At 45.9% G+C, this 22,196-nt stretch overlaps 2 protein-coding genes and 1 non-coding gene across 7 annotated transcripts; 2 read left to right on the top strand and 1 right to left on the bottom strand.

The window, feature by feature from the left end:
- The first annotated feature begins 190 nt into the window (after positions 1-190).
- On the top strand, positions 191-16,732 carry PRPF39 (pre-mRNA processing factor 39). Of its 4 annotated transcripts, none has more exons than XM_075504015.1 (14): positions 191-283; positions 3,556-3,919; positions 4,195-4,320; positions 4,961-5,079; positions 5,865-6,032; positions 6,825-6,990; positions 7,661-7,768; positions 9,959-10,123; positions 10,441-10,567; positions 10,661-10,929; positions 11,531-11,715; positions 13,152-13,226; positions 13,832-13,952; positions 15,906-16,732. In XM_075504015.1, exons 2-14 carry the CDS (start codon positions 3,590-3,592, stop codon positions 15,954-15,956), a joined length of 2,010 nt encoding a protein of 669 aa, XP_075360130.1. In that variant the 5' UTR covers positions 191-283; positions 3,556-3,589; the 3' UTR covers positions 15,957-16,732. The 4 variants fall into 4 exon arrangements, with proteins under 4 accessions (XP_075360130.1, XP_075360131.1, XP_075360133.1 ...); XM_075504018.1 differs by lacking the exons at positions 191-283; positions 3,556-3,919 and adding exons at positions 4,499-4,567; positions 4,671-4,833; XM_075504016.1 differs by lacking the exons at positions 191-283; positions 3,556-3,919 and adding an exon at positions 4,671-4,833 and having other exon boundaries at positions 4,193-4,320.
- LOC142410841 (small nucleolar RNA SNORD127) lies at positions 11,011-11,096 on the top strand. Its single transcript, XR_012776046.1, has one exon. It is a non-coding gene; the product is annotated as a small nucleolar RNA SNORD127 (small nucleolar RNA).
- A 499-nt stretch (positions 16,733-17,231) lies between the features above and the next one.
- Positions 17,232-22,171, bottom strand: FKBP3 (FKBP prolyl isomerase 3). Of its 2 annotated transcripts, XM_075504020.1 has the most exons (7): positions 22,033-22,171; positions 21,865-21,966; positions 21,671-21,778; positions 21,161-21,296; positions 20,088-20,155; positions 18,370-18,467; positions 17,232-17,473 (listed from the first exon to the last, which is right to left on the bottom strand). In XM_075504020.1, the coding sequence occupies exons 1-7, from the start codon at positions 22,141-22,143 to the stop codon at positions 17,419-17,421; spliced, it is 678 nt and encodes a 225-aa protein (XP_075360135.1). In that variant the 5' UTR covers positions 22,144-22,171; the 3' UTR covers positions 17,232-17,418. The 2 variants fall into 2 exon arrangements, with proteins under 2 accessions (XP_075360135.1, XP_075360136.1); XM_075504021.1 differs by lacking the exon at positions 21,865-21,966.
- Between the last annotated feature and the right edge of the window lie 25 nt (positions 22,172-22,196).

Genomic DNA, 22,196 nt, shown 5'->3' with positions numbered 1-22,196 from the left:
CCGGTACTGTACGCGTTTTACACGGGAACCTGACGCGAATAAACGGATTTATTTCTGTAACGCTGTGGCCGCTGCCTCCTTGCCTGAAAGGGGGGAGGGAAAGCGAGCGCGTCGCCATTTGGCGGGGGGGGGGGGGCAGCCCAGGCGCATGCGCGGATGGCGGGGGGGGGGGCGCATGCGCGCGGCGCAAGCGCGGTGCTTTGCGCGCAGGCGCGGTCCGCTCTTCCTGGGGCCCGGCGGCGGCAGGCGCGCGGCGGGCTGGCGGTCACCGGCCCCGCGGCAGGTACCGGGGCCAGGGCCGGGGCGGGGGCGCGTCGGGGAGCGCGGGCCTTGCGCGGGGCGGGGGGCGGCCGGGGTCCGCGCCTGGCCCCGGGGGTGCGGGCCTCGCTCGGGGGCGGGCCAGGCCCGGCCCGGCCTGGCCTGGCCCGGCCCGGCGCGGCGCGGCCCGGCGGGCGGCTGAGGCGGCCAGAGCAGTCGGCCGGGGCCGGCTGCGCCGCCCGCAGCCACCGGTGGGGCCGGGGAAGGCGCCGGCGCGGGGGTCGGGCCGGGAGCCGCGGTAGCGGGCGGGCGGGCGGACGGCCACGCGGGCGGAGCGGGAGAGGCGTGCCGTGGGGAAGGACGCGATGCGTGGGGCGCTCCGCCCGCGGCCAGCCCGGCGGCCCCTGCAGCCCTTCCCTGGGCGGCGGTTACGGGCAGCTGGAAGTGCCGCCCGCCCGCCCGCCCGCGCTGTGCACGCACTGGAGTAGTTGTGGTCTGTGTTGAGTGTGCGGTAACAGCCGGTAGATCTGCGATCGGGTAACGGGCCGGCTCAGAGCCTTGGGCGCCCTGCGGGTTATTGCGTTATCGCTGCGTTCGGCCACCGAAGCGTTAGGCTTTGGGCAGAAGCCGCGAAGGGACCGGGCCAGTAACGCCCGTGCGGTCCTGCCCCAGAAAGTGTCAGGCAGCTGCTTGTCAGGGGAGGGAGGGGTTGGAAGAGCCGGGGAGGCGCACGGGGTTCCTTGGAGGTGCCCGCTTGTGGTTTTCCCTCGATGTCTTCCATTAGTTCGTTCATATTTATAAACGCCAATATCATATGCAATAAACGTTTAATTGGATCAGGCCAAGTAATATATGTTGACATAAATTATTTAAAGCCGGTGCGTGTAGTTACCTGTATACTTATTTAGTTACTTAGCCCGAGTGATGTAAAAACTCCTGGAATTAAGCGACTCTGTCTCGTGGCTGGCTGTGCTGGACCTGCATCAGCTTCATGTCTGCTGCCTTCGTAGCTCCGAGGGTTGACGGGCGTTCGTTTGGTACCCACAGCATCGATCACGTCGGCTGTTTTTTAATCGGCTGTAACCTTCAGTTACTGTAGGAGCTTGGGGTATGCCTTGGGTCCCTGGGGCGTTCTGGAATGCGTTTGGGTGGAAGGGAACTCTCAAACAGACTGTAGTTTCCATGTGAAACCTTGTGTGCGGAGGTGGTGCAGTGCTGCTGCCCCCCTTTCTTTTTTTCCTTCCCCCTAATCTGAAGACAGCTGGGTTTGGAGGAGTTGTTTTTTAAGCTGGAATACATCTTCTGAATCGGCTAGAGGGGGAAAACATCTGTCAAATACCAGAATTAAGTTTAGGTCATAAATTATTGCATGTTTAAAAACAGTTGCATAGTTTTCTCACAATTTGGAGCTGTAAGCATCCTTTAAACTATTTTTTTCGAGCATTGTGGCTGCTGTTTGCGTAACGCGCTCCTCTTATGCCTTGGTTTTGTAATCTTCACAGAGGTAAGCTCTGAATGGTGGCAGCAGTTGCTAATGATGCAGATCTCTTCTGTGCGTTGCGCTGGTCAAGGCCTAGTGACACTGCTTTGATATTTAATTTCTTAACTTATAAATCATGTTTGTTCTCAAAATCAACACTGAGGACACATCTCCAACGCTCACTAAAGAAACCAGCTTTTGTTGCGGGCTTTCTAGACTGACCCAGGATGTGGGGAAGAGCTGGTCATTAGAGAAATAAACCACTCATCTCACACCAGCGTCCTCTTTTCCTGTAGAACGAAAGCAGGATAGTGCTCTGTGTAGTCACGTCGTGTTCGTGTGACTTTCAAATGGCAGGAATGGTTCGTTTTTATGAACAGTTACCATATAAAGTTACAAAATTACGAACTGTTTACCTTAAAGGAAAGAAATTGTATTCATATAATTCGGGACATGGTTTAGTAGGCATGGAGGTGTTGGGTTGATGATTGGACTAGATGATCTTAGAGGTCTTTTCCAACCTTAATGGTTCTATGATTCTATATGATTGCCAGATGATGTATGCAATGGAGAATAGAAAGAATTACTTTTAAAAAAAACAGTTATTGGAAAACTTGCAGAGTAGACCATGTGGACCTTCTAACACTATGCCAGTTCATGCCTTGGTGAACTCCTAGGAGAACATGAACTGTTACCTCGCGTGTTGAAGCTGCTGCTGATAGGGTACAGATATTTTTCCTTTCTGTCAAGAATTGTTTCCCCACTATAATATTGACGCCTTATCGATGTATTTGTGGAAGTGAAGTAAGTGGTCTGTTTGTTCTATTTTCAGGCTTTCAGTGGGAAAGAATTCTGGAGATAGAGTGGGATGGGGACTGTTTTTTTTTTTTTTTTTAATGCAAAACTTACTTGCTGTCCTCTGCTCTGAGGAGAACCAAAGGGGCGTAGTTGCTGCAGTGCATTTGAGGATGATGGTCTCGCGCTGTTCTTCATCCCAACTCTGTTGCCAGCTAAGAGCTATTGTATTGTACGTGGGTGTTGTGTTACCTAGGATCCCGTAGTCGGTAGGCTCTAGCTTGAATGTGGAGAAGGTTCAGCTGAGGCCGAGCAGCACGTGGCCAAGCGAGGCTGGACTGGCATTTGCGGAGGGCAGGGCTGGGCAGCAGCTTTGGGCAGGAAGATCAGCATGAAGAGTGGGAGGAAGACGGAGTCTGTCTGAGGGGCAGGAGGAGCCCCTGCCGCGTGAGCTGCGTGTGGGAGCGAGTGACTGCATGTAGGGGGCTAGCCCAAACGTGTTTTGTGGTCCTCTGATGCTGGTTAGTTTGTATAGACATCGTTAATATGGACTGAGTCTAGTGCTGGTAGTAATTCTTTTCTTTGCAAAGTTATCTTTGCTTAAGCCAGTTCAGCTAGGTGTTGAGGGTATGTTTTAGCATATATTTATTTTGCAAAGAAGTTACTGATTTGTACTAAGTAGGAGAATTGAATAAATTTGAACATAATTCATTATTTGGAATAAACTTCCGCTAGACTCGTATAGGAAAACTGTGTTGGTTCACTTTTATACCTTGGTAGCTACTTGTGATGGTTTTTAGGAAATCCACAATGCTTTGTATGGGCAGATGTTAAAATGTATGGCCGCTATTAACATTTTTTTAATTGTGAGTAAGGCTCATGTGTGAAGCAGATCTAATTGACGAAGGTTTGTGGCGAAATACATGGACGCCTGAAGCACTTGGGAGACTTAGCTGATAACTCACGCCCAAGTTCTACTTGAAGCTTCACTGCATGAATACCGAATCCTTTTATTTCCACAGGATCTAGTACGACGAAACAGCGGTAACCTCAGCTATGGAGAACGCAGATAGTACAGAGGAGGAGAAGCCGACTGTAAGCAATGACAGCACAGGCGACGGCGCTGAAACGGCAACAGAAGAACAGCAGATGGACTTCAGTACAGAAATTATGAGTGTAACTGAGATGGAACAATCACCCGATAGTTCCCCTGACTTGAATGAAGAGAACACACAGGAGAGTGAAATTCCAAATATTGAAAGTTTACAGACAACAGATATTGAGGCTTGCTTCCCTCCAGATTTTGACAAGTTCTGGAAAGTAGTAGAGGACAATCCCCAGGATTTCACAGGATGGGTATATCTGCTACAGTACGTAGAGCAGGAGGTTAGTACCTGCCCCCTTATTTCTTGGCCTTCCAGAAGTGAACAAAGAAACCCAAAACAAGTCGTGGATATTCCGGTGACAAATCTAGAACTGTACATCAGGCTTTCATAGCCGCTGTTCTAGGACAGTTGCCCTTGCCCGTGTTGTCAGCAGAGATCACAAAATAAAACCAGTTGTTCTTAAGACAATGTTAAAAGGATAGTTGTTTTTAAAATAACGCGGAGGGTTTTTTTTTAAGGAAAGGATCCATTGCTTTTATTGTGTATTTCTTGCAGAACCACTTACCAGCTGCCAGGAAAGCATTTGACAGGTTTTTCACGCATTATCCATATTGCTATGGATATTGGAAAAAGTATGCAGACCTTGAAAAGCGACATGACAACGTCAAACAGTCTGATGAGGTATGTAGGTAGCTGGGCGCAGCTAGTGCCGTTGGTCCTGTTAGCCAAATAATGACTAACCTACTGCAAGTCATTTGGCTGCCAGTACCTGCCATGTATGGCCAGGTTTGTAGGGATTTTGTTTGCACTTGTCACGTCTGTGGCATTTGTAGCTAATGTTTTTTCTCTTTGTTGGCAGGTGCGTTAAACCTCTACAGTTTGTCAAGCTTTGCAGTGCAAGCCTCTGTATTACACTGCAGCTTAACAAGTAGGGCAGGGCTTTTCTGTCACTTACATTTATTACTCATTTTCAAAACAATATAGTTGGTTTGCTGGTCACAATTGCTACATCTTATTGCATTTTTGGTCAGACGCTGTCAATGATGCTCTAATGGGTCTGTGCCCTATGGTCTGTACCCCAAAGCCTGCCCACACAACCTGGTCAGAATGCAGGGACCGCTGCGCTTTGAAGATCAAGACTCTGCACGTGGAGATCAGAACATTGCCATGTTCTATCCAACCTCCACCCAAATGGTAATGGTAGATTATTTAAACAAAATTCCAGTAATTAGTATTTCTAAGGTTCACCGGATAACACAGTGTTGCCTCTCTATTAGGACACCATTAAGTATTTGAAGTACAGTTCACGTTCTCTTCATAGGTTTATCGCAGAGGGCTGCAGGCAATTCCTCTTAGTGTTGATCTTTGGATACATTATATAAACTTCTTAAAGGAGACCTTGGACCCCGCTGATCCCGAAACGAACAGTACTATTCGAGGGTAAGTTGAAAGCGGACTATGTGATACCAGAAGCCCATAGGTACAGTTACATAGCAGTGTCATGAGGTTAATATGTTTAAGCTGAGGGGCAAGCTAGTAACAGCCTGCGGTTACTTTAGGGATGCGTAAGAGATGATGGAGCCAAATTCCGTAAGAAGGGGTAGACAGTACAATGTGGTACAAGGGTCAAAAGTTGTGACTTGAGAGCTTTGGACTAGATGTTAGGAAATCCTCAGTGCACCACTGGAACAGGTTCCCCATGGAATTTTTGGAATTTAATTCCTTGGAGGTTTTCAGGGTGTGGCTAGAATGTGTTTTACCTCATCTGTTGCTGGCAGTGGTCCTGGTCAGAGTAAGGGGTTGGACTAAAGTTTGACCCAAAACCTTAATTGAACTTAAACTGCAGCAGCTTCTAGCTGCATGACTGATGTATAGCTTTTGTGTGTTAAACTGCTAAGTAATGGTTTTAGAATCTTTACAAGGTACAAGCGGTGAAGATTTTGTATTTTCTTAATATCTTGCGTTCCTGCAAGTGGCTTTTTCTGTTGCATTTATTTGTTCTGTTGTGGTAGTGCTGGAGGAAAAAAAAGTGAGTGCGAACTTTCTGAAATTCTAGAGATCTTGCTACAGATATCTAGAAAATACTTTGAATAATTTAAATAATATAAGCATGGCTGCAAGTAAATGAGGATGCTCATAATCTTTAAATAAATAAGAGCCAGACCTTTTCTTCCTTGTTCTGTCACCACATCCAGAAACAACTGTAAAATTATTTCATTTTTCAGAGCCTATGAACATGCAGTCTTAGCTGCTGGGACAGATTTCCGTTCTGACAGACTGTGGGAAATGTATATAAACTGGGAAAACGAGCAGGGAAACCTAAGGGAAGTTACATCCATATATGACCGCATCCTTGGAATTCCGACACAGCTCTACAGTCATCACTTCCAGAGGTAAAGAGAAAACAAAGATTTAGTTAACGCTATGAGTTTCTTAAGCACACGCTAACGTACTTCTGTAAACGTGAAAATGTTCACTCAGAACAAGAGCTTGAAATACTTATTGAGATTCCTATGCTTGCTTACTTATTTATCTACTCACACAGTTTGACCGATTGTTCTAAAGTATGGATACACATTTTAGGAATTTGAGTTTCGATAAATTCACAAATTCTGCTGTGGAATAAAGGCAGGCCTTGGAATTGTGAGGAAGAAGAGAGGATGTCTTTGAAAAATCCAAAAGAGCAGTTTTGAACTTTAATTCCTCATGCAGTGCTCACGTGTGGTGAAACACTAATTTAATTGACTAAAGATAAATACTTGGTTAAGTTTTAGATAGTAGAATTCTGCATTAATACGGAGAGATTAAGAGGGAACCAGAAACCTTAGTTAAATTATGCACCAGTCTTCCCCATAATTTATACAGATCTTTTGGTTTTGGAAATAAGGTATCTTCCTCTCAAACTGATCTTGTCCTTTGCCATCAGTTTTACATGGCCAGTGGTCTGTCTTCACCACTGAAGTTCATCATCCTTTCATTTCTCTTTGAAGTGCAAAGCTTTTGACGTCCGATAGGTAGTAGAAGTTGCATTTTGTCTGTGTTGTCGGAAGGTGCGTTCTCAGTGTTGCTCTAGATGGATAAAGTAATGCAGAACCCCACTAGGGTTTATTACTGTGCTCTGGTTAGGCGGAATATTGCAACATAAAACATCAAATTTGTGTTGACTTGTTTCTAACTATTCTTAGGTTTAAAGAACACATACAGAACAACTTGCCTCGAGACCTTCTGACTACTGAGCAGTTTGTTCAGCTGCGCAGAGAACTAGCATCTGTGAACGGCCATAGCGGGGAGGATGCGCAACCTGGAGACGACCTGCCCTCTGGTACTGAAGATATAACTGACCCTGCCAAGGTACACGCGCAGAGGGTGTTCGTTGGCATCTCTTGCCTCACTCTGTGGCTGAAAGATGAGTTTATTTGCAGACAATTTGGTCTACCTGTAGATGAGGTGTTCCCATAGTTCTCTTGCCTACCATTGCTCTTTGGCTCATGTGATAACTGCTTTTGTCTACAGGACACGTCTTCCCGGTGTTTTCATAGGTATTAAAGAAACAGAGTTAAAAAAATTAAAGAAGCCATGTACAAAACTTTAGGAATGAATATTCATTATTCCAGTTAACAGGTTTAAGAACTGTGGCCTAAGAAGGCTCTGCATCAGCAATGGTCTGTGCAGGTTCGTAGCCTTCAAAGGCATACGAAAACTTGGAGCCACCCAAAGGAATAGCTAACTGTCAAAATGTACACGTACTGAAACCACATTTGACTTGGATCCACGTTCATCTTTAATCTCAATCACCTTTAACATAAGAGCAAAACTTCAGATGGAAAACCAGTTCAGTTGGGTTGCGCTAAGGGCCGAGGCACCGCCAGGGCAGCATCCCGTCCCTTCCCCTGGCTGGGCAGGGTAACATTGAATGCATCTGTGATCCCTCTAATGTATGCATATTACTGTCGTCATGAAACGCATTTACAAAGGTGATGCGGTGTCTACCTGTCTTATGTATTTAAAAATTATGTTTTAGCTCATCACTGAGATAGAAAACATGAGGCACAGAATCATTGAGATTCATCAAGAAATGTTTAACCACAATGAACACGAAGTCAGTAAGAGGTGGACGTTTGAAGAAGCGGTGAGTTTGTTTTTTCTATGTAAGGCAGCATGAGCAAGAGTTTTGAACATAAGACTGGGAGCTAGGAATTTTGAGTAACAGTTAGGCCTTAAAATTTAAACTGTGGTGGGGCTTTGAACGAAGATCAAGTTTCACTTCTCTGCCATTTTTCTTGTGAAAAGGCAATTTGTGAGGTCAGCTCTGTCATCTGACGATTTAAAATTCTTTAAGCAGTACTTGGAGAGAGGCAAGATGGTGTATTGTTTACTAAGCAGTCATTAAACACATGTGCATGAAATGCTATGCAAGTTAGTACTGCCTTATGCATGTGGAGCACTGCAAAATAATACGGGAATGAAGGTAATTCTAATTGAAGAGGTGAACCTATCCTAAAAGGAGAATGAAATTCATATGTTTTTGTATTATACATTACACTCTTAAACCTGAAATCAGGTAGCTTTTGTTTTCCAACAGTAGCCATCATAACAGGCAGCTCGTATGTATAACGTATTAAAAGTAATTAATTAAACTAATCATTTGATCACTGCAAATATAGAACTTTCTCTATGTAGAATTAAGTTTGGTTACTTTTGAAAAAATAACCTGAGTTTTTAATTCTCAGTCTTTTTTTAATGTTTTTCTTCCTGGCAAATACCGTATTGCATGAAATGGTTCTTGTTTTAAATTTACTTTCTTTTTAAGAAGTATGTTGTATTAAACAGCTGGGACAGATTTTCAGAGACTCCTTAATGGGTTACGTGGTGTCAGAACCGCTGTGTTGCTTATTGCACTTGTTGGACTAGGCCAGATACCTTGTAGGCCGAAGGAACCCAAAAGCGTAGTACGCAGCCAGTCCTGGCGCCGTAGACTAGAACATAGTCTAACTCGGGTGGGTTCCCTTCCTGTTACACAGCAGCCTGAAGCGCCGTTACCAGTCCTATGTGTCGCAGGATCACTTTTGTACCAGTTAACCTGTCGTAGAAGGAAGGAGAGCATACAAAGCATGTCCCTAGAGTAGGTGAGGCTCAAATATGCTGCTACAATGTGGAAAACGGTTATGTGAGTATAGGTGTTCTTGGCTCAGGAAGCTCAAATTATGGAAACCCGGGAGAATGCTAGAACTGTGGATGTGCTGCAGAAAATGTGTGAGAGACAGGATGTCCTCCCTTGCTCCTGGCCAGAACCAGTACTTTTTCTACCAAGAGAAGGTATCTGCTCTGTAGATGCCACCGTGTTGGATCTATGAGGAGTTTGAAGTACGAAGTTAAACATGTCTTTATAATGGACAGAAATGAGGTAGATAGGCAACAGATGTCACGCAAGTGAAGGAGACCGCTTAGACCTGTTTTACTGTTGTTTTAGCCAGAACAAGGTGCCTGTGAATTTGTCAAAACGGAGAAAGAGTATTGGGTTCCGTAGTAGAGTTCAATGAGGGGCATGAAGGGGGTGATTGGCTTTGAATTTCAGGTGGCCTTGAAGAACTGAACGTTACTCCTTAATTATTGTAAGTTCTTTATCCATTTGTACGTATTTGTATCTGAGATGGAATTGCAGTACAGGAGAGAAATAATCGGGTAAAATTAAAGATGAAGGAGAGAAAAAGCAAAAGATCTCTGGAAGGATGCTTTGCTACGCTTAGTTCAAAGGAATGTTTAAATTTTCTGTGCTGAACTCTGTTCCACCCAGCTCCTCTTGTAGTCATCAGTAAAAAGGGAATCTTGCTAGCTCTTGGAATAATGGGCTTAATGTAAATATTTAATATGAAGTTCGATTCAGTGCTCTGTCTTCCTTGTCATGAGTCTCAACCAAACTTTGAATTGAGTTTGTAGGATATGCGCTCGTACCACAGTAAGTACTTCAGACGTATGTATGTACGTGGACAGTATTCATGGTTGTTTACAACGTCATCGTTATGTTGCGACCGCAGGTTTGCAGGCAGTAACTGCATTGAGTTCTTTCTCAGCTTCTGTAAACACTTGCACTGTTTCTAGAAAAACAAGTTACTAGCCTAGATCACAACTGTCAGCAAAATCTCTTGATCAGTGCTTGGGTAACCCCAGCAGAGTTGTTTGAATAGATAATGACGTGTCATTCTGAAGTCCCGTTTATTGAAATGGCGTTACTTGAGTGGTGTGTGGCTGTTCACTTGTTTTTTAAGCAACTTGGTGGTATGCTTATTAGTCATAAGTTGCCATACTGTGACTCTTGCAGATAAAGAGGCCTTACTTTCATGTAAAACCTCTGGAGAAAATTCAGCTGAAAAACTGGAAAGAGTACTTAGAATTTGAGATAGAAAATGGCACTCATGAACGAGTTGTGGTCCTCTTTGAAAGATGTGTTATTTCATGTGCCCTCTATGAGGACTTCTGGATTAAGGTAAGGGAAGTGGTTTACCACCTATCTCCTGCTGATTGCATACATTGATCTAGTGACTAACCTTTTGTACTCTTGTGGAACGTTGTTCATATATAACTATATCTGTTGCATTAGGAGATGGTCTGCTTGCAACCAGATTTGACTGCTGCATATGCCAACTTCGTTGCCTCTCTACGTCCTTCCTTACAGAAACTAGTCTAGTGGTTCAATAAAGGTGCTGAATGGGTTTAAACAAAAGAATTTTATCGTTCTGTCATGTTTTTAAAGACAAATACAAGCTTTACATTTTTCAATCTCTGCTCTGTTTTCAACTATAGTATGCCAAATACATGGAGAATCATAGTATTGAAGGAGTGAGGCATGTCTACAGCAGGGCTTGCACGATACATCTGCCTAAGAAACCAATGGTTCACATGCTGTGGGCTGCCTTTGAGGAGCAGCAGGGTAAGAGCAACGTTAGTTTTTGCTGGGAGGGATTCTGTTTTTAAGAGGCTGTTGGATGTCTCATATCTTAAAGCATCTTCACCGGTGTTTTAGGCAACATCGATGAAGCAAGAAGAATCTTGAAAACTTTTGAAGAGTGTATTCTAGGGCTAGCAATGATTCGCTTACGAAGAGTAAGCTTAGAACGCAGACATGGAAACATGGAGGAAGCTGAACACCTGCTTGAAGATGCTGTTAGGAATGCCAAATCAATTAGCGAATCGTCGTTTTATGCCATCAAATTAGCTCGACACCTCTTCAAAGTACAGAAAAATCTTCCAAAGGCAAGAAAAGTGCTGTCAGAAGCCATAGAAATTGACAAAGTATGTGTTCCCTCTTTCCTGTATTTAAAAAAAAAAAAAAAATCCTGGTATTTTTCTCTCTGAACCATTTTTTTAAAAATGTGGCAACAATGATGACAGGAATTGTAACTGTATGTAATGTTTCATTACTACATGGAGACACCAGTCCCTCTAACCTGATGTTGCCGTATTTGCAGCTTGCAAATCTGGAAGTCTGCAGATTTTTTTCATCAGAAGCACAATGTGCTCCATACCTTCATTTTTTCTTTCTAGAATCTTAAATGTTATAGGCGTGTTCACATGTCAAGGCAAACAAAATTGATCGTGTCGGCAGTAGTCGTAGATCATTTTGTAGAACCACAGAAATATTTGGCACTCCAAATACTATTCGCTTACTGTTAACGAAGCGTGACATCTGGTTTTGTAGTGTTAGATCACTTCTAATCGATTTGTGAAACAAACCGGGTCAAAGATGACCAATGTAAAAGAAAACCTTTTTATTGACTATTCTGGCATGTATTTATGATGTAAATGTTCTGGTATGCATCCAGTAGACACACGTTCAGCGTTAAAAACCTAACATGACCTAAGATGTACAACTTCTAATACATCTTTTGAACAGGAAAATACGAAACTGTATCTCAACTTACTTGAAATGGAGTACAGTGGCGATCTCAAGCAAAACGAAGAAAACATCTTGAGCTGTTTTGATAAAGCTGTCAATGGCGCGTTGTCTATAAAAATGAGGATTACGTTTTCTCAGCGAAAAGTGGAGTTTCTTGAAGATTTTGGTTCTGATGTGAACAAGTAAGATGTAATCTGTGCAATGCCCGAATTAGGGTCACCAACAGAGCACTTGTAGAAGTAGCAGGGAAGGGGCAGGGTTGGTGGCATCCGTTAACTTGTTTCTTTTGTGCCATCAGCTCTTTGTTGAGGGATAGCTGCTTTGCTAAACCAAATTCCTATTTTTAAATAGGAACATCTTTTCAGAAAATTATCTTTTTTTTTTATGAAATACCTAACACCTCATGGAGCAAAACTATGCTGCCCGTAACTTCTTACTGTGGTTTTCTCTTGCTAAGTCTTCTAAAGGAGGACATTCCTCAAAGAGAACCTGAAGTGGTTTGTGACACAGGTGTCATTTGCTACTCCATACCCTGTGAGCTGCTGCCTGAGGCTTCCAAAACTGCATTGATTTCATTTTTCTGTGCTCAGAAGTATTAACAATGCTGTACGCTTATGTGGGAGGATCAGATACTAGAAGCGCAACTGTTTAATTAAATACTAGATATACTTTTTTCCTCTTAATTCTCCATTGTAAAAAAAGCTCTTGTTTTTATTTAAATTTTGCAGCTAAATAACTTGGAAGGACTAACCATGAGTTAGTTTTTCTGCTCTGTACATTTTTAACAATAGCTTTCCTTATCTGCTGCCTCTGACCATTCTCACTTGCGTGGCTGCCAAGCATTGCAAGTTTGGGATCCTAGATAGACCAAACAAAATGAAGTTTTTAGTTTCCAAATCATAGTAGAGCACAGAATAAGTACAAGAAACGGTTTTCACAGAGCCATATTGACAGAAGAAGCAGTTTTCATGTGGTACCTGGTAAACTCTGGTATACAGCGGGTGAAATGATACTTAGTTATTCCTGGGAACTTTAGCTAGGAAATAGAAGTATTACTCTCTCACTCAGGCATATATGGTATACTCGATATGTAAATAATGTGACTCTTCTGTGCTGCGTTAAATAGACCTGTGCTTCCCATGTTGTCTGGGAAAGGCTGTAAGGTGCTGCTTTGGAATTGTTCCCATTTTGTGTAATACTCGTTTCCAGCATTTAAAGAAATGTTGATTCCTAAATATCAGTGCTGCTATGGATGGCATCAACACGCAGCTGAGGGAATGCAGTCACTGGAAGAAGCAGCTGTATCACAAACAAGTTTTAGAAAACTTCTTTATAAAGAAGAACTGCATGAAGTGTGATAAAGGTTGAGCAAGTTGGGAATTTCTGAGCTCGCAGGAAACTTTTCACTATGCATTGTGGAACCCCCCTTCAGATTAAGTTTTTTGGCTTTCCCATCTTCATGGTGGATCACTGATTACAATCTGATTATGGTTGAGGTTGTTGTAGAATGTTTTTGTATTTTCCCAGTTTGAAGTAGACATTTTAAAATGGTTGCTTGTGTCTAAAATGTTTACGTGAAAATGGTGAGCAAAGCTTTATTTCTTTTTGTCCCCTTCAGGCTTTTGGATGCCTATGATGAACACCAAGCACTTCTAAAGGAGCAGGATTCTTTAAAAAGGAGAGCAGAAAACGGGTAGGAAATCTGTTCACCTGAGGGTATAAACGAACTTGATAGACAGTGCACTACGGGGTAGCTGGAACACATACTGCGCTGAACGATAGCTGATACAAAGCACTTCGGAAATGCTTTAAAATCAGTTTAGAGAACAGTCTCGGAGACTTTTTTTTTTCTTTAATCTATGAATATATATACATATGTTTTTCAGCTTTAAACCTACTGCTTGCAAGAACAAAATCACTGTTTTTTTAATCACTTAAGGTATATACTAAATAGGGCTTTACTGTTGGCTAAAGTATTTGGAAGCAGATTTATTGGAAAATAACTTTGAGTTATGTATCACAGAAAAATTAAACAGTACTGGTAAAAATAACTCGGTCTCCAAGCAGAAACATGCTTCTGCTGCCTCAGTTTGAGCACCAGAACAATTTAAAACCAGACTGTTGTTCTGAAGCACAATACACTACTGTCTTTCTCTAAATCAGATTCTGTTACCCTGTTCGGACAGGGCACCAAGTTTGAAAATACTACTTACCCTTATCCGTTAGACATTTCTTAGATGAAGACATGCTCAGAATTTGATCTAAGATACCATTTACCAGCAAATATTAACTTCACAGATCAGAGGAGCCAGATGAAAAGAAAATGCTCACAGATGACCCAACTTTGGCATCGGCACAGATGATGGATGGAGACATGCAGGTCAATCAGGCAGCGTATAACTACAACGCGTGGTATCAGGTAGGCGTATGCTCTGGTTCCTTCGTTTAACATGCGCGTTCTGAATATGTGCACGTTGTGGTTTTCCCAGTGACGTTTCTCTATGGCCCGGTGTCAGTTGGTGAGGAAAGTTTGGAGTAAAAAGTTAGGTCTTGTTTTTGTTGGTTCCTGTTTGGGCTATTACACAAGTGTAAAATACTTCTCTCTGGAGTGGAGCAAGGTGAGCAGTGTGGTGACTAGCTCTCCGCGTGAAGGGAGGCATGACAGAGTTGAGGACACTGCTGGCTAATGGCAATAGATTTGTTCTGTGCTGAAGCATTTTGCCAAGGAGGGATTGCCTTGGGGTGCCAATTTACTGTGCGTTTGGATAGTTACCTTCTCCAGCAAGTAGTTCCTGAAACGTCTCGGTAGGGGTTCCACTGCACTGGTACATAGCGCTTGCAGAATCGCTCTGGTCAGTAGCTTGTCTTTTGGGGCTATTCTTGCGTGGCGTTTCATTTTGTCCCCTATAGGGGCTTAAAGAGTGAATCGGTAGTATCATACCTTGGTTTCCTCTTCTTGCTTGTGGCAGCAGCGACCTCCAGCACATGCTCTGCTTGCTTCTGGACTGCCAGTCCATTTTGTGTTCTGACTTGTGCGAGGGGCAGGCTTCAACACCTGCCTTTATGTGTGAGATTAGTACTGGTAAAGGTGGGTACTGCTGGTGCCCCCTCGGCTGGGGTGAGAGTTGTGTACTGCAGGCTTGGAATGCGTGTTCTTCGGAGCTCTGAGTCGTAGAGGGTCCAACTGAAACCGTTGCTGAAGCAGTTTAATGAAAACTGTTGTTCAGACTGCAGGGAGCCTACCAGGGCAGCGGGAACAGCGTTTGCAGATGGGACACAAACCGGCCGCTGCGTAACTGTGCTTCAGACTTGCCCGCATCAAGGTCAAGTGTCCTTCCCAAAGTCAGGTGGTGAAAGGTGTCTCGCCCAGCACAGGGAAACCCTGCTCAGCGCTAGGCCAGGAAAAATGCCCCAAGTTTTCAAACAGAACCGTGGGAATAGCAGACTTAGAGTGGTGATGAAGATCTCAGTCCTGTGGTTGATGCAGTAACTCCATCGCTGCCTTCTGTGTATTTCACAATCTGCTTGAGGATAGTGGGCAGAAACACTTGTTCATGCTACCCCAAGAGGGTTACGCTGCTGAATACCTACCTGGGCTCAGCTTGGATAGTTGAGGTACAGCTGGCTGCAGCAAGACCATGGGAACCGTCTCAGTGACGGTCTCCGCCAGCTGCAAACTGCTGGCTTAGGCGTCAGGGCACCCGAGCTCTCTGCCCTGGCTTTCCCGTCTTGCGGGGTGTGCTGCAATGGCGGACCCGGAGCTAGATGACAGACAATTCATGCTTCCGTTACCTTCTGCTCCCTCCCTTGTTCCTCCCTCTTACGAGATTCTGTTGAAAGGGAAGTGACGAGGAGCCGTAGAGCAGGTACCAAAGAGGGGATCTGAGGAGCAAGAGTCAACCTCTGCCCTCTCCTGTGTTTGCAGACTTACCACATGCATGCTTATTAAGTGACTAAAAACCTGACAGGCAACAGTCCCAGCCTCTGCGCTGACCCTTGGTACAAGTCTGACCCTGGACTTGCGACTGAACCACACTTCAGTTTTAGCTCCGTAGCAAAGCTGACTTGCAGTGGATCTTGCAGGCGGTTCGGCGCTCACGGGCCTCGCGCCGCAGAGGAGCACCCTCGCTTGTCCCACCCTTTGCACCAGCCTGAGGTACGGGCGCGTGCACAGCCTCGCCGCAGAGGCACCCGGACCTGAACGTTCTGCGTGCGACGTGGGCACGTCCGCACTGCCGTTGCCGCGCGGGCCACTCCGTTGGGTAGCCTGAGCTGGGCCCGGCTGGAGCGACCGCTAGCTCATCATCATCAGGTACCGTGGTGGAGCTCGGGCAGTCTGACTCACGTTACCATGTCTGCTTTTGTTTCCTAGTACAACTACCAGAACGCATGGAATTACGGACAGTATTACCACCCCACTTGATCCGAAGAGTGAGTGAAGTTCACCGTGCTGCAGTTTCAACAAAGACGGAATAAAAAAGATATATTTTTCTAAATTAGGGATGTGAAAGAACTGTTGTAATACCTGCTTTTTGGTCTTTTGCATGTGAAATGAGCTGATGTTCACAGGGTATGTGTGACGCAAGATTTGTGTGCTGGTAACTGATAAATGGTATCTGTACAATTCTACTAGTTTACCACAAATGCATTTTTTTTTTTTTTTAAATTCCCTGCACTAATTTGTGGAAAAACCTGCAGAATTTTTTTCAGTCTCATAATGATTCCATAGACTTAATCAGTAAAGCTGTAGGTTTTTTGGTTTTCCCCAAAGCCGTTCTGCTGACCGGTGTTGGCCACCATGGCCGCTGCAGGAACCAAGCGGGCCGGGGCGGCTGCCAGCCCAGGAGCAGGGCTGTCCTCTCCCCCCCAGCATCGCCGCCCGCCTGGCCACCAGATTGTTTCCATGCCCCAGCGAGCAACCCCCGCCCGCTTTGTTCATGTTGTCACGATTGAAACTCTTCAGATTACGATGGCAGCCTTTGCAAGCTGCGACGTGTATTTTCTATTGGGGGGGGGGGGGGGGCAGAAATTAAAATGCAGTGCGAAATGATGTTGCATTCTTTTTTAAAAAGCACAAACTGTGTTTGGGATGATTTTTGTATTTAGAGTTTTTCATGTACACAGTGTGAGCAAACTTTTTTCATTTTGATCAAAGTGATCATTCCCATTTTTGTAATAAAAGCAAGGAATTCAGCAGTCTTCTGAGCTTTCTTGGAGTGCCTCGTTCAAGCCAGGAGTAAGAACGCCAGTCTCAGTTCAGCACTGGTTTTGTTGGCACAGACTTCTGTGGCTAGGGCACAGGGCCACCTCAGGAACGTCTGTGGCATGTAGGGTTCTTGTCTAGAAGGGGGGGACAGTGCTCTGAAACACCTTTAAAGGAGAAATTTAGTGCCCAGACTATAAATGTGAATTTTTCCCCTCCTACTATTTTAGGTTAACTACACTTGTTGGGTGGGTGCTGTTGTAAAACACGGCAGCTACACAGCAGGTAAAGCTGGCAGGGACAGGCGGTGCTGAAGACTTGAGCTCGGCATCGAAGGGAATGCTTTCCCGCTCAGTATGGCAAGGGAGAAGTGAAACAGTCGTGGCAGCTCCGGCTGGGCCTGCCTCTCCTTTAGCAGTGTGCTGGAGAGTGAGGCCGTTTTCCCCCAGAGTAAGAGAAAAGTTTTAAGGCGATCACAGACACAGAGGCACTTGCCTGTATAAACTATGTTTTCTTTAGTGGTATGTTACTGTACAGCAGTTGGGGGGCAGGGAAAACAAACATGATTTCAGTACAAGGCCACAGTTGTAACTATACCCTGAAGTTACAAGAGCAAAACTGCAGTTCTCAGAAGCTTTCTTGATCATAAATGGATTCCCAGCAGCGAAGGAAACTCCTCGTTTCATTCGATATCCACCAATTCCACCTCGAAGAACAGTTTTGCATTTGGTGGAATCCTGTTTGCACAAGTTAAGGAAGCTTCCCAGACCCCAAGCAGCCCCCGCTAACACCCCAGTGGGGGCAGGGATCTGCCACCGGGGTCCCGTTTCTCCTCTTGGCGTTGTATTCCGCTGACCCCTCCAATGCCTTGGACTCGGTGCGGAACCACAGCGGCTGTCTGAGGGAGCAGCCGTGAGACGCTGGGTACCAGCTCTGCAGAGGGACGCCCTGTATGAAGGCGTACTTCTCGCTATGCCCCTTCCTCTGCGGGGGAGCAGCTGAGTCCCACCCGCACTGCCTCAGCCTTGGCTCCCTTTCTGGGACGCAGCCTCTGGTCCTCCCCCGGGAGGAGGTTAGACTGTCCTGTACCACAGGGGAAGAAGAGGTTCTAGACAGTCCTTTAAAGCGACCATGCCGCAGGATTTCAGCAAGAGAGAACAATCGCTTCCCTTCCTCTGGAAGCACTGGTGAAAGAGAAACGTGACTGCGTGAGACAGGCTGCAGGATCACCCACTCAGTCCCGTATTTCAGTTGTGTCCCAGAACCAGTTCTCCTGGCCAAGATTTAACGGCTGTCTCTACAGCAGGTAACTTTCCTCCCACCTCCCTACAACACTGGTTAGCATCCCCATTGCTGCTGTGGGAACAAGTGTTTGGAAGCAGCTCGAGTAAAAATGCAGGCAGAAAACAATAGCGAGTTCTCCTCGGCAGGACTCCTACAGGAGTTTTTCTCCAAAACAAATGGCAATTGCATCCATCCATTACGTTCACTGAATCTCTTTATATTCATTAACATTCTAAGCCTGCCATCAGTAACAAGTGAATGCTCCCCCCATTACGTCCCTGCCCGTAGAGCACTGTATTCCACCCAGCATTTCCAAGTTACGGAATGAGTAATGACTGTGGAAGGATACTTGGCATCGGGCTGCCCTTTCTTGCCATACGCCCATTCGGGTTCAATCTCCAGTTGAGCCTTCTCTCCTTTACTCATTGTTAAGAGAGCTTCATCCCACTAAAAGAAAAAAAAAAAAAACCAAACCAAAAATAAAACGCCAAACTCAAACAACAGAACACAGCAGTCTTACGAGCTTAAGACAAAGTGCACTTCAGGCGCTTTTCCAGGTTGCTCCACGAGTACCCACGCAATGCCAGGCAATTCTCTCCCGCACGCTCACCCACCCAGAGCGGGCGCTGGGCAGCAGCTCTACCTGCTTTCTGCGTGTGGAACACTCCCCCTTGGCTGACGCTCCCCCGTATGGTACTTCGCAGCTCAGATCCATGCTTTTATGTTGTGAAGACACTAGCAAACCAATGAAGTAACATGCCTGTTTCACTGCAAGCGTCCGCAGTTTCAGCATCCGTTTCACAGCAGACCCCCACGCACCCCCAAGGGGCTTGTCTCTCTCTGCCTCACGTTTCCCTACCATTCCGCAGAATCAATGGATTAGCGTTTGCCTAGGGCTGATGCTTAAAGACTAATTTTATTTTGGTGCCTGTCCCCCTTGAAGACTCGCTCGCGCTGCTCAAAGCTGGCATTCTGTTTAGCACCGTATCAACGTTTCACAACGAACAGCTGCAGCTCATGCCTTGTAGCTGCTGAAGGAAGGTATCTGGCACCCACACAAACGCGGGAGCACTATGCCAAGAGACTAAAGAAAAACCCAGGCGACTGCTGCTTCTGCAGTACTGGCCGCAAGCCCAGGGACATTTTGCCCTTCTTGGCTCCAATCCCGTCACCCATAAAGGTCCCTTTCCTGCACAGCAGCAGCATGGAAGATTATACTGGGTTGGGCTGGGTTTGTTTTGGTTTTCAAAGTCAGGTAAGCATAAGATCCTTCTTGCGTTCTTACCTCATGCAGACAGCCACCAACTTCACCACTGGCTCAGCAGCAGCGAGACAGTTAAGCACCTCGTAACTATTCTATGATTTGCTTTGCACACAAGCTGGTATCTCCAGACACACCAAGTTCACACCACTGTCTGTGACTTCAGGAAGCAAGCAAGCAGACGGGTGGGCAGAACGCTTGCTTCTTCTACCGCATGCTTTTATTCTACCTAGATGTTCCCCTCACACAGCTTCTACCCGCACGACCGTAGCGCTCGGTGCTGGACAGAGCAGAGGAGTTACAGCATCACACCTACAACTCATTCCAGTGCACGACAGCAACTAGAATTTGGAGTTTCAGCATCCAGTTCAGAGTTAACAGCTGAACTGAACTACATGAAGAGGCACCGAGGCAAATACCAAAGAGATGCTGAGAGAAAACAATCTTCTGACAGACCAGAGCACACGGCATGCATACCGTGATCGATGGCGCCCCGGGGACCTGATAACCTGGTCTACTGTGCGAAGCACTGGACAGACACGCGCAAGAGGCTGTGCTTGTCCTGAGGAACACGTCATCGTTACACTGTTTTCCACACACTACTTAACGAGAGGAGTGACACTGCAGAGGGATGAATGCATCCGTAAAGAATAAATACGACATCCTGCGGATGTAAATGCTTTCGACTTGCCTTTTTACCTCCACAAGAAACAAGAACAGCAGCTCAAAATTTGCACCCCGGTCATAAATCCTGCAGAATGAAAACTCTTTTTGGATTCTGAGGGAGTCATTAATGGTTTACTTACACCTCTGATTACTTTTCCTACGCCAACTTTGAAACTTAAAGGTTTGGCTGCTTTTTTCTTCTTTGAACCTGAAAGAGAGTATTATATTCATTGGCTTTAACATCACACCAGCACATACCATACTTCTGTCTAAAATTACTATTATGATCATGCTTTATAGAAATATCTGTTCTTACGGTATTATTTTTAGCCCACTGTCAGATTTTTAGGGGAAATTTAGTGCTGTGCACTAAAAACATTATGAAATGTTCACGTTGCACCAAGAGCTAAAGTTGATGAGCGTCTTTCAGATACTGATCCACTAAACCTCAAAGACTCATTTCTGAATTACTGAAGTTGATAGTACAAGTCATAAACACATTAATGAGGCAAAAAAAGTCAACAGGGAACTTCAAACAGCATACAAGTACCATGAATCACAGACAGCGTTCCAGTGACAGCCCTGCTGTTCCTCTCAGTGTTGGACATCACTGCTGGAAAAGCGGTTCTAGTATTTCAGAATTTCATATACCTAAATCCTCTGATAGAGAAACTGTCATAAAAATACCAGCATAACTCTCCACAGTGGATATGATACCCCAGACTACTCAAAATCCCTCTCGTTCCAGTGCCTCCACGTTTAAGGGCTTATTACAGAAGCACACCAAGACATGTCTATTTAGAGAAGCTAACTCCACCATTGGTGCTCGAGTTCCATAGACAGGGAAGCTCCCTGAGCAGGAACTGTCTTTCCTCCAACATAGTTTCAGTACTGATTAAATCCCTGCTTTTCCCATTATCTATGGCCTGGAGAATGCCAAGCGTGAGGTCTGGCAAGATGCAGCCGTGTCACTTGACACCAGCCAGTCCTAAAATACTGCCCTGCATTCCCTCACGGACAATCAGGCTTCAGGAGCAGACTGCAGGGACGCCCCCAGTCAGCTCAACAACACGATGGCAGCAGCAGTTTGTCAGGACTCCTGCCACGCACACCTTCCAGAAGCAAACGTCAAGCAAATGCTGCTTGACGATTCCAGCTAATTTCCTCTACGTGCATTTGCAACAAAAGCCCAACAGTATATACATGACCTTACTTGTCTGAATATTGGTATCGAAGACTGTTCCATCCTGTAGTTTTCCTGTGTACCAGCAGTGAACAGTGTCTCCTTTCTTCGGAAAGTTAGTTTTATCACCCTTCTTTAAAATTGATTTCGTATACTTTGGTGGCCCCTAAGTTTATAAAAACAGAGTTATGACTGCTGCATTAACTAGTCTCAGACCAACTACATTCAAGACCAAAAAACCACTTAGTCCAAGGCACCGAATAAACACAGTGTTAGTGAATGACACGTTTTAAAGTGTCCATGTGTTATTGCAGTGCTGTAATATTTAGGGAAAACACAGCAATGTAGGTGCAGTTTTCAGCAGAGACAAGCTTCAGGAGAGATGCACAGGGCCCATCACTAATTCAAGTTACAGAAGCTGCGGAAGGATAAGACATGGTACAGCCAGACTTCCTGCTGCAACCAGGTTTTTGAAGACCTGGTTAATTTGGCTGCCCCGGGCGATGCCCCAAAGAACGCGAGGCGGGGTGCCGCACCCACCTCCTCCACGGCCTCCTCGGCCTTCGCCGCTTTCCCCTTGGCCTCCTCTGCCTTAGCGGGCTTCGTCTTCTCCGCCGCCTTCTCCGCGCCGTCCGTGCCCTTAAACCGCTGAGGGGAGGAAGAGGGGCGGCAGCCGTCAGCCATCAGCCGCCGCCCGACCGCCAGCGCCCGGCCCCGCCGCCCCGGCCCCGCACCTGCGTGTGGAAGAGCTGCGTGTAGGCCGCGATGAGCTGCTCCTTATTCGCCGTCTTGGCCACGTTCTTCACCTGCCCCAGCAGCTTGTGCTCGGCCAGGAACTGCAAGACACGCCGGTGAGCGGCGGAGGGTCCCCCCCCACACCGCCCACCCCTTCCCGCCCTTACCGCCTGGGCTGCGTGCTCCTGAAGGAACTTGATGATATCCTTCTTGGGCAGCGCCTCGCTCCGCAGCTCCTCAGCGCTCCAGGGCTGCGCCGGACCCGCCGTCGCCGCCATCTTCCCACCCGCCGCCGCCGCCGCCTCCTCCTCCTCCTCCTCCTCACGCACCG

This window comes from Mycteria americana, chromosome 5 (genome assembly GCF_035582795.1).
Source record: "Mycteria americana isolate JAX WOST 10 ecotype Jacksonville Zoo and Gardens chromosome 5, USCA_MyAme_1.0, whole genome shotgun sequence".
Taxonomy (NCBI): domain Eukaryota; kingdom Metazoa; phylum Chordata; class Aves; order Ciconiiformes; family Ciconiidae; genus Mycteria; species Mycteria americana.
Note: the sequence above shows the minus strand (reverse complement) of the source record. Positions and strands in the feature narration are given on the sequence as shown.